Source organism: Taudactylus pleione, unplaced genomic scaffold, assembly GCF_031769625.1.
Source record: "Taudactylus pleione unplaced genomic scaffold, aTauple2 ptg000473l, whole genome shotgun sequence".
Lineage (NCBI taxonomy): Eukaryota > Metazoa > Chordata > Amphibia > Anura > Myobatrachidae > Taudactylus > Taudactylus pleione.
In genome coordinates this window covers 12350697-12363174 of record NW_028284875.1, presented here as the reverse complement: position 1 = coordinate 12363174, position 12478 = coordinate 12350697, and the positions used below count along the sequence as shown (strand labels likewise).

General features: G+C 39.7%; 1 protein-coding gene across 1 annotated transcript in view; it reads right to left on the bottom strand.

Annotated features, from left to right (window-relative positions):
• Positions 1–12478, bottom strand: part of WDR27 (WD repeat domain 27) — a 525006-nt gene that overhangs the window by 346055 nt on the left and 166473 nt on the right. Inside the window, exons 18-19 of the mRNA XM_088448950.1 lie at positions 1261–1382; positions 496–629 (exon numbers count right to left, since the gene is read on the bottom strand). Coding sequence (XP_088305076.1) covers positions 496–629; positions 1261–1382 — 256 coding nt within the window. The remainder of the gene's footprint in view (positions 1–495; positions 630–1260; positions 1383–12478) is intronic.

Here is a 12478-nt window from a genome sequence, read left to right as displayed (position 1 = left end):
CTCCTTCCCGGCGCTATCCAATTCGTGTTGAATTGAGCCCAATGAAATCTATCTCACAAGTAAGACAAGTTTAATAACTGATTTAACTTTTAAATCATTGCTCGTATTTATGTAAAGAGATACGCACAATCCCTTATTCTGTAAATTAAATGACTGAACTTTTTAAGAAAAACTGTACAGTAGATCCAAAACTGAAATTGTGCTATTGGTGTGATTGATTCTGCTATCATTTTGTGCATTTTTGAAGTTTTGAGCATTATATGGCACCCATTATTATGAAAGAATGCTGACTATTATACTGTATAGTCGTCCCATCACTTAGTAGATAAAAGCAGTAAAACAAATACAGCCCTCCTCTCTGAAGAATGTGGGGAGCACTGTAGTAACTAATCTATGTTCCTACAAAGAGTATATTTTTGTTATTTTCTTTTGGACAGTTGGCCCTAGGCAATAGAAAGCAATATAGAAACCATGTACAAATTACAGTTGAAATACCTTTTTACATCATCATTGCAGTCATCCAGATAATATTTCATAAGCTGAATCTCTGCTCCAGATGATAACAAAATAAATTTATCCAAGTAATAAAACTGAGGGAAGCGAACAGGCCTGGAGAACACGTCCTTCCCCTAGAAAAAAAATAGCAGAGCAGGACAATAAGGAATTTCCTTTGACTTTATAAACATTTCTGTTGACAAATCTGTGACTGCTGCAGCTTACACTACCTATGCAGAACCATAGGCTATTCAGTCGCAAGTCCAGCTCTGTCTCAGCATTTATGACAATTTTGACAACTGAAAAACAAACTAATTGGTTTGCATCTATTGTTTGATTTAAGCTAATATTTAAGCTAACCCTTTGAATAACCATGTATCCAGACCCATTATGTATCCTTATGAGTACACTGTTTAGTTAGTCACTAAACTCTACACCTCAGAAGCCATTGACCTACTGTATATCCTGCACTGAAGTGAGCTAAAAAGGTCAATACATCCCCAGCTGTTTCCATACTAGAAGACCAGCGGGTCTGCATGCATGTTTGGCCAAATAGACAAGCAAGGAGTCATTTTCTTTTATGTACCATATGTTTTAAAATTAATCTTACTGCATTATTTAGGTAGCATTAAACCCTTAACCAAGAAAATGTGTGTGGGTTACATTACACGGAGCTTACTTTTTACCATATGAATACTGTATGTATACAATAAACTTTGTAATTTTTGATATACAGAAATTATTTAAAAAAAGTATATTTATTACCAGAACCAGAGCACAATCTGCATTTTTCACACTCCATATTCTCATTGTTCTGTCATCAGCGGTAGAGACCAACAAATTCCTGTCATAACTCCAGCCCAAGCCATTAACTGCACCATTGTGGCCTATAAAGGTTAAGAAACATTGCATTTATAGTTATTATGAATTAATAATTTACAATTCAACATTATAGAAGAATATACTCAAACTTAATGTGTAATAATCTCAAGGACCAAAGGAATTTGTGATGACAAATCAGGGGCAGTTTAAGAGAGGGGAGAACCCGTGTGCAGGCTCTGTGCAGCTCAGCTTTGTGCCAGAGTCAAGAGCATGCGTAGTCCTCCGGGAACATGGCACCCATGCCACATTCCTAGTGACTTCTCTATTGCGCATGCTCAAAACAATGGTAAAATGGCCACCGCCCCATTTTCCCAGTGATTTCTGCTGTTCTGTAGTGCTTGCCGATGAGGTAAGTTAAGTAGAATTATTGGTGGAGTGTGCGGTGTGCCTCCCCCCCCCCCCCGGATCCAGGGTCCCGTGTGCACCACACACCTTGCACCCCTTATAGATATGCCAATGTGACAAATGAAGCATTCAATTACATATTCTGTGATATCATGGGATATTTGGTGTCAACACACTAGTTGTGTAATGGACTGAGGCATACACCATATTTCATTGCCCTGTTTGTTTTTTACACCCTGCTATGACACAAAACATTGGTGCTTTCCTAATAAAAGCATTTCCCTTTTAAATTTTGGGTTTGAACACGCCAGGAAGCAGTGGTTTTTACAAGCCGGCACTTAGTACAATAATGTGGTAATGGTCAGCTGGGAACAGGGATGAGATGGACACTAACTGAGACTTTGCGGAACCTAACTCAATTACTATTTTACACTTTGAGGATAGTAAGTAGATAATATTCAATATAAAAGAGCTAAACAAGTGAGGTGAGTGGGGATTGCTTCTGCTGTTTAAAACTCTATTTAACTTGGCACCTGCATAGAGTACTTCTAAACAATAACATTTAAAAATTATAAAAGTTTATCATAATTCAATACAACAGACATCATTTACTCTGTAACCACGCTGAATATTGTATATTTAATTACAATCCAGATTTCATAAAATGTTAAAATGCACACCTAACTAACAATATTAATGGTAGAGATAAGTGATTTCCACAGAGACAACACATTTTAAGGTAATACACAGGGTTAAATTGGTGTGACATTTCCAAAATTGTTGAGCTATCACACCTGCAATTAAAGCCTGGAAGCTGGAAACCGTACCGTTCCTCATCCAGGTTGGACATGAACACAAGTTGTGGGTTTTTTTGTGGGCAACTTGATTTCTTTTAGTCCACATGTACATCTATTCGCAATGCGCTTCATTTTGTCCAGGCAACTTGAACTTGCAGATACTTATAGCAAGAGGGTAATATCGTGGGTGTCAGTGGGTGTGTACATGCAGCCAAAGTACAATAAGGGTGTACTGTCATCATGTTGATGCAAGATGGTTGGCATAAAGTCGCATAGGGACGTGACTTGCTCAAATTCTGTCATAAGTTGTGATCTGATGATGAGGGCAACATCTGGTTTGCTGAATGCGTCTAAATCACACCCATTAATGCAAATGAAGTTAAAGCACTGCAAATGTGACTGAAAGCAAGATTACTTTGTAATGAATACTTATAGTACAAAAATAAAGTATGTTTACTAGTGTTAGAAAATTGGAAGGCGCCCATATTTATCAATGTTGTCCTAAAAAAAAAAAAAATTTTGATTAGCATCTCACATGTTCACATCAAATTAGGTACTTACAAGTGCCAGAGCAGGATGATTTTTCTTCCTTACCCAACCCCCCCCCCCCAAAATGTGATGTCATCACGTCTCGATGAGGGGGTGGGGCTGCCAGCACCAGAAGAAAAAACACTGCCCAGAACGTCCTTAGGAACTCCGGGCAGCTCTAGGTTGCAGGGTGTGTGTCTGGCAATGATGATGTAATGCTAGCCATGGTTGGGAGAGCCAGGCATAGTCCTGGGGAGTGTAAAAGTAATGTAGGGGCAGCACCAACAGGTCCCCAATCTCTGCAACCTTAGGAGAATGGGTTTCCCAACTTAACCCAAAGGGAATAGGATTGAAAACAGGAGAGTATCTCCAGCGCTGAGAAGGGAACTTTATAGATCAAAACTTCATTGTGACACTACCAAAATGTAAAATAAGCCCCTTACTCTCCATAAATGAGCTTAGCAATATAGAACTACTAAAGGTAGTGTCAAACACCCTCTGACCCAAACATGAAATATGGGCTAGAATTGGCAAATTGATCCAACAAAAAATAAATAATCAATAATCAAATGATTTATCAGTTAGATTAATGGCAACATAATACGACTCACTACTATTGTCATGGATATACTAAATTTAAAAATAAAAAAATCGTTTTCACTATTGTGGCCAACATATGTTAAAGGAATTATTAAAAATACAAATAAATGTAAAATAATATTAAAACACATTATCAAAAGTTACAAATCAGGCTTAAAAAATAAAGCATAAAAATGAATTCTCACTTAAAATTCTAATGCCTCTCACAGCACCTGGCTGCTTCCTCGGGCAGTGTTGAATGTTGTATTGATGGGAGAGGGGTTTTTGTACTTGCTGATGAGAGGTAAAAGTGTTTACTCCAACTTTTTACAAACTTGTATAAAACACTGAAAATGACTATACATACATGTTTCTATACTCCAAAATGCTGAAAAGACTTTAATTTGCTGAAAAACACGTTCTTTCTATCATTTTTCCACCATTAATAAAAAGTGCAAAAATCACGCATTTGCCACCATTTAAAAATCTCCAGTAGTTGCAGTATGTCCTCTATGAGCCTAATAAATGGTTCTGCTGTCTCAGTTGTCACTTTTTTGGGGTCCAGTATGGTTCTGCAACTTTTTTCATGCACTTCTCCCAGGTCGCATTTTGTAGAAAAGTTGTGCACTTTCTCCGCCAGCAGCACAAATTGGCATTCTAATTGGATCTTGCATTTCTTGGGTGCGCGCATTCGTGCCATGTATGTGAGTTTCATGACACAAAGTCGCTGTGTTTCTTTCTACTGCATAATTTATTAGCTAATCACACACATGCATATATTCATACATAATACATATAGTAAATAGCAAAGGGTATCCCCCAGCACACTGAATGATATCAGCAATAAGATGTGAAAAATGACATGGTGGTAGATAATTCAGAGATCTCAGTTGCGTATATTTGCAAAAATAAGGCTAAGCCTCCAGGCCACGTCACGGCTTCTCTGATTACTGGAGGTTCCTACTTCTAAGTCAAAGTCCCCTGGGGCGTGGAACCCCAAAAAGCCAGCAAAGGCCAGCCACCCCAGGGCAGCACACCAGTGAGAGACTAAGGTGTTAGTAAGTGTTCATAATAATATTAATAAATCAAAAGCTATGTGTTAAAGGGGTGTAATTAAAATGCTTAATAAAGTAGTATTAGTAGAAAAGTAAGTGTTAAGAAAGTGTAAATGGAGTGTTCTAGTGTGCCACCCCAAAACAGTCCAGCCATATCAACCCAGGGAACACCGTGCTGCAAACTCATCCCTAAAAATAATAATCTGGGGCATATAATTGCCCAATATAAGGCCACATAATAATAGCACAAACACAAACATATCTAAAATGAGAGCCAGCTTACCTTGGAGTCACCCCTAGGTCACCCTCCCTAATGGCACTACAGGAACCAGCATGCCCTCCAAACGCTGGTCCCATCTATGCCTCTCAGAACTGCAATGCATATTGGTAGCTGCTCAACACTTTAGTAATTAATTGAATCAGTATTATGAAATTTTATGTTGGAAAGGAGTAAAATTATATATATATATATATATATATATATATATATATATATATATATTATGTACCAACAGTTTTCCTTGATTTCAATATTAATATTGCAGCATTATATTCTTTCAGCAATAACTGTACAACAGGTAAGACTGGATGCCTTTTGCAATTTTTATTATCCCTCTGTTTGCCTTTATGCCAGATTTAATATTGTGCAACATAGAAAGTTACTTTACCTCCTTGTACAAAATAATTACAGCACAAGGTCTTCAAGTTTTTAAGCTTGTTTCACTGTGTATAATAAATCTGTTGTCATGGCAAAAGGAGTTAATTTATTTACACCATATTGCACAGAACATATCCGATAAGCTTATCTGTAACAAATAGAAATAGTGCTTGAGAAACACACAGTACTTTGAGCTACAGTACCAAGTAAAAAAATATTTGTACTTCTGTGTAATTCAGTGTTCTTGTTGTGAGGGTCATCATAAAATAGGTCAAATAGTTTTGAACAAAAAAAGTTATAATGTACTGTAGGCCACTTTTAACAGGTGTCAATATGATTATCTCAGTATATTGTTGTTGTTTTTTTTTCAGTGATCCTAAAGGGCATTCATTGACATTTCAGAGCTCCTTTAGTACAAGTATCTTGAATATATTTCCTATTGTCGCTAGGATAATATTATTATTATTATTATACAGATTGTTTGATCCAATGAATTGATCAGATTGTATTTATGTGGTCAGGAAGGAATTTGTTTTCCCGGTAAGAAGTACAGTACAGTGGCAACAGTGTCATATGAAGGTGATGATTATCCTTTCTCTTGATTAACAAAATTAGAATTTAAGGTTGAACTTGATGGGACTGTAACTTCATACAAGCCTACAAATACCTATGTAACTGTAATAATAGCTTAAACATATATCACAGGATCTATGCATTTTAAAAATAGTACCATAAGCACAATTACAAAAATAAAGACATTGGGAATGGGGGAAGGGGAGGTTTGAGGGTAGGATAGAGAGATTCACTAAGGCTTGTAGAAGCAAGCAATGCTGAGTCTCACAGTAGGGAGTAGAGAGAAAACAGCACTCATTGAGCCTGTACCCACTAAGGCCGACAGACAGAATCAGAGTTTTCGGTAAGGAAAATGGAGTTTGGAGAACAAAGGCTCAGTGGTGGTAGGTATAGTGTTAGGAGGAACGAACGAAGGGAGTCCTGCCCATGAGGGCTTACAGTCTAAGAGGGATGGTAGAAACCAGAAGGGTGAACTTGGAGAGAGGGTAGGTGGGTGGTTATGGTGCTAAGTAGAGAGTTAATATGGCTGATAGGCTTGTATGAAATAGTGAGTCTCAAAGGCTCGTTTGGAGGTGGCCCAAAGTCTGATAGAGGAAGTGAGTTCCAGAGTAGAGGGGCAGCATGGGAGAAATCTTGGATGTGGCATTGAGAGGAGGCAATCAGAGTGGAGGTGAGGCTGAGGTCAGTGGAGTGGAGAGGGATGTCTGATACCCATTGGGCAGTCATATGAGCTTTTACTTTCCCCTTTAGCTCCTGATACATTCAAGTATTTAAATAATCAGTACATGTTTCTCATGTCTTACATCACCCCATTCTACATTAGGCACACCAACAATCTACCCCATATACATATACAAATAAATTATTGATAGGAAAGCTATAAAGTCTCTCAATCAGAAAATCATGGTGGTTCTTAACATTCTTTGTGTGCATAAAGATGCATTTAACAGCATCAAAATACATCTGGATGATCAAGTAAAATAGAAAATGATTTCCATTACCTACAGAGCAAAAGAAAAAAAACATTTTGGTAAAATAGGCCTCTTCTTATTAAGATTGTTCTCTGCTCCTTGAAGATCAGTGGCAAACGCAGGATTTCTAGAGGGGGATTTTCCAAATGCTTGATTTTAGAGCGAGTGTGGCCAGTCCATGAAGAGGGCAGAAATAGTACTTATCCAGCTTTTAATATACGTCATACACTGTGTATTATGTGTCATAATTCCAGCATATATACGGGATCATAGTAAGTCATTTGATGCGGCAGTAAGGCATCCTGCCTGAGCTGAATGTTTGTATTTTAGATGTGGGCACCATTCCAGAGCATTGGAGCAAGTACAGGAGCCTGGAGGAGCAGCAGAAGAACCTAGCACTTATCTGGACATATATGTACATATTGGGCTCTATAGCAGTGCATCCCTAACAGTGCATGTTTTCCAGATCTCCTAGTTGGTGCACAGGTTATTTATTACTGGCTGATACATGTTAAAAGATCCACAGGTGGTGCAAATTATTTCACTTGTGATACTGAGAAGAACATGTAGCACTAGTAAAATTCTATTATTTTACTATTTCTACTGTGGTCATGGTATGTGCTAGGGATCGGGATTTCCAGGCAGACGGAAACCCCCCCTGTGTTTGCCTATGAATATAATTTAATATCACATACTACAAAAGAAAATCTTGATTTGACATGTGGTCACAAAGTGCATAAGTGTGACCAGGTTGCATTTAGTGAGCCCAAATGCAAACAGCAACTTTCATCAGCTGCCTGCAGATTGTGTAAATTTTGGTAAATCCATGCATTTACCATAGAAGAGGGCAATTTTGCTTCACTTTTGTAAATTGTCTTTATTGGGCGATATCATTTTTGTTTTACTTAAGTGGATATAAAGCTTGTGAACCAATGGTAAAGAAAACAAATGCTGGGCCATAAAAAATGCAGCCTTCTGATTCATACATAGCTCTTGTACACAAATAGCGGGCTTTAGCTTACAGCGCATGCGGAGAAGTGAGTTTACTCATTTTTGCATAGTAACGTCGGATTCTGAGTCGGACGGATCTTTGGCAGATCTCTCATTGTGTGAAATGGGTGTTTTGGGTGGAAACTGCGTGGGGACAATACAAAACCACGGAACTGTTCTGTCTTGTGGGAGTGTTGTGGGCATGTAGCTAGGGTTCTCTGCTTACAGGGAAGGGAAGCCTGTTTCAGTCAGATCTCTTGCACCAGGCATGGGGCTGGTGCAAGTGCCGATACTAATGATGACAGTTGCTTTCCAATCTAATTGTGGTTCCAAAGCACAAAAAGCTATATTATTCAATGAAAAGTATAACGTGCTGTGATCTAGACAATTAGCGCAAAAGGCAAGTAAATACAAAGGTACAAGCCGATACATACACGTGCACACTGGTCCAGTATGCAGTATTTCAATCCTGAATCTGCGGTCACCGTCACCCAAGGATTTGGAGAAATGACTGACCACTGCCCCAGCTCACAAGCCTATATTTGGTACAGGCTTCAGAGACAACAAAGGCACAGAATAACAGATGCTCATTGGTTCTTGCATCCGGTCACTCTGTTCATTGGTTAGTTCATATGGTGTCATCAGAGGTATGGACCAGCTTTCCAACAGGTTCTTTGTGTAGGTTTCCCGCCGAAGAACTGGTTTAAACTAGCCAAAGACACTACATACAGAGGTATACATTCTAACCACTAATTCCCTACAATTCATAACTTGCAGACGCATGATGCGATCTCCTTGCTGATAGAACCGGAGATCTGCGAATAAACAGTGATTTCGAATGGTACCAAACATGATATGTCTACTAGTTTCTGTACCTTAAATACCATATACATTACATTTCACAACATAATAAAACCTCTAATATCAAGCTTAATGTGAGGGAACTTTTTATAAGTGCGTGCATGTGTGAGAGTGAGAATATTGTGTACTATCGCTAGTATGCGTTGTGCGTCTATGTGTTTTGTGCTTATCTGTAGGCTTTGAAGTACAGCGTAAATGTGCGTTGTGCGTCTTGTATATTTTATATGTATTATCTAATGTGCGTATAGGTTTTGATTGGACTTTCAACAGTATGCAGTAACAAAACAGACGCACAACGCTAATAACCTAGCGTCGTACACAATGGTATCGTGCTGACGACGCAAAATGGTGTCGTCAGAGGCGACGCAAAATGGCGTCGCCAGATATTAATTTAAAGATTTGGTCTCAGCCAATCATCCGACTTCGACACCAGACAGAGAGATAAATGCAGCTAGGTTACAGCCTTACACTGAGCAATATTCTCCCTGATCGTCCAATAACTGGCTGATTGGGACAATAATTGCACAGTGTAGGCCGTCTATAGTGCAGGTGCCGTCTATAGTGCTGACAGTAACATTTGCACCCGGACAAACCAGATTGTTATGCAACAAATACTGACTGTTTTTGCGTGCAACATCCAAATTAAGACTCAGAATTGAGTTACAGTAGGATCACTAACTCAATATACAGTATTAGGAAACTGCCCCAATATAATCTGCACAGCCTTTTGTGGATGTACATGGTGGAAAGAGTGAAGTATTTCACTGATGCAAAGTTTTATAATTGGTCTCTGGGTTTTAATGATAACAAAGGCTTTGTGAATGATGAGAACTAATTTTAGCCATTATTTGGCAGTAACAGCAACGTAACAATATTGTTCCCATGTATCCTTGTCAGCTGGCAAGAAAATAAAGGCGAATCATAGATCTGCGAAAAGGCACATGTTATAGTGCCAGAATATACAAATTCAATATTTCAGGGGCTTATAATTTATTTTCTATTTTGAGTATATAGAAGGACATGATAGGTTTTTTGTTTGATCTATTGAGGGCTGGATTGAAGAAGCATTTCCTCACTGTCTGCTGGGTCGGCAAGTGGCAATGGGAGTTGAAGTGCTGAACTAACAGTTTACCTCCTTTTAGCTAAGGGTAAAGCTGGAGCCTGAAAAAAAAAAGTAGGAAAAGCAGTGTGGTTCAAAATTAAAGACTTATATCCCTTTCAGACTTAAGATCTGGGAAATTGCTGGGACTACCAACCCAGCCCAACCCTGGTAAAGAGCCGGGTCGTGCATTCAGGATTGTTTGCATTTATGGGTATAAAAAAGAGAAAGAACAATATCAAATACATGTTAGATAAGGTAGGAGACCAGATAGAACAAGAATTAGATAACGGTAGCGATTATGGCCTAATTAAGATATGTAGAGGGGGGTACAATACTGGTATATTGTATGGGGGCAAAGGTCACAGACTACGGTATGCAGTCGGAAAGCCGGCATACCTAATCCCGACAGCCGGGTTCCCGACTATTATATCCCGGCAAGGGTCTAAAGACAGGCGTCGATATGCCAACGCCTGTCTTTAGATATATGCTGGGAGACCGACGCCCGGCATCCCGATCGAAGGGACGTTGGGCGCCGAGTGCGGAGCCACAGGGGGGAGGGTTAGGTTTAGGGTTCCCGGGGGGGACTTAGGGTTAGGCAGCCCCCTGGGAGGTTAGGGTTAGGCTAGGGGAAGGGGGAAGGTTAGGGTTAGGCACCACCCCGGGGGACTTACGTTTAGGCAGCGGGGAAGGGGGGGGTTAGGTTTAGGCACTTAGAGGGGGGATTAGGGTTAGGTACAGGGGGGGGAGGTTAGGGTTAGGCACCCCTAAGGGAGGGCTATGGGGTAGAATTAGGTTAGCTAATACTTACCTGAGGACGATCTGGATTTCCACTGCTGCCGGGATGCTGGTGTCGGGATTCCAATCATACCGATTCCAGATTACAATGGGCATAGGCACGTTTGCAAATTACCTTATGTGTAAAGCCATCCCCTGTGACATTCTGCCTTAATTCTTGGCATTATATTGCTAGGGCACGGCCATGATGCAAATTCATAGTGTATCACTGCATCACGCCCTCCCATCAAGTAGTGGCACTAGTGGGATGTGAGAGCATTGCTCTCTGCCAAATACGGGAGTTCCCACGAATTCCAGGAGACTGGGCAAGTATGGTACATGTATGAATGTGTATCAATATATATGCATGCGAATGTGTATATACATTTGTGTGTTGCAATTTAACATAGAACCATCATTTTAAACTGACAAAAGAGAATGATTCAAAACCAGAATGAAGAATAAAGTTCACATATGTATATATTTAAAGTGCTACTTGCATTGATATGAGTTTGGAAGTCATACATTGTTAATAGCCTTTTGTTTAACTGCAGGTAATAGTACCTTGTTAATAGGCTATATTAAGTAACAGTAGCATAGTGGTTAGTATTGCTGCCTCAAGGGCCATGAGTTTGATTCCCAACCAGAGCCCTATCTGCACAGAGTTTGTATATTCTCCCATGTAGGTTTTATCCAGGTGATCCTGTTTCCTGTCATACTTAGGGGTTTATTCATCATTGGGGGCTGGATGGCCCATAATGATTAAGTATCCAACTTTCCGCAGTGGATACTTATCACCGGAGCAATTCACCATTGCTCTGGTGCGGAGACAGCTACTCCAAAAAGCAGCTGTCCCTGAACTAGTAGCACTGCTACTTCAGCAGCAGCGTTATCTACCTCCCCCGTTGCCGTCTTCTGCACATGTGTGACCTGAGCTCACGCAAGCGCAAAGCTGCTGGGGAGGCAGTGAGGAGCTGGTGGAGGGATCAGCTCAGATCACTGTTTGCAACCCAAAACCTCCTTCCCATAGGAAGGAGCGGGGCTCCGAGAACGTGCGCCATCTGAAGATGTTGTTTGTTCTCGCAAGATAACTTCGAAAACTTTACGTTTTCGGAGTTTGCTAAATATTAGGCGGCCCTATCAGACCCCTAATAATGAGTGGCCCATTACATAAAAGATCGGAAACTAGCTTTCCGCATGTACAACGAGCCTTTAAATGATGATGAATAGGCCCCTTAAAAACATACTGATTAGTTAATTGGCAGCTTCCTAAAATGGATCCTGGGGTGCTTGTGTGTGAGGGAATTTAGACTGTAAGTTCCAATGGGACAGGGAATAATGTGAATGCCAAATATTTTGTGTGTAATATGGTTACTGACAAAAAAGTCATCAGTGTGCAGAAAAAAGGCCCTCTATTGTCAGACTCTTTTCTTTAATATACTAAGCAATGTTTTTTCAAATCTGGTTCATATAAAACAGAACAAAAAGGTGCTGTAACCCTTAGTAACTAGTCAGCAGTTCTTTTTATTTTGAATCATTTACTGGAATACAGACAGTTATAATGTATTGGTTTCTGTGAGTTACAGAACTTTATTTGCACAGTTAACAGCTGACAAGTATTATATTTGTTAAACTATCATTAGCTCCTTTATATTTATCAGCTTGTATTTTAGGATAAAGCGTTAGCCCTTTGGGGTAGATGTACTAAGCCATGGAGAGGGATAAAGTGGAGATAGAGTACCAACTAATCAGCTCCTGTCACTTCAGAGGCTGTGGGGTCTATGTACTAAGCCATGGAGAGAGATAAAGTGGAGCGAGAATTTTTCAAACTTTTGTTTAAGATTGAAAAAGTCTCTCTCCACTTTATC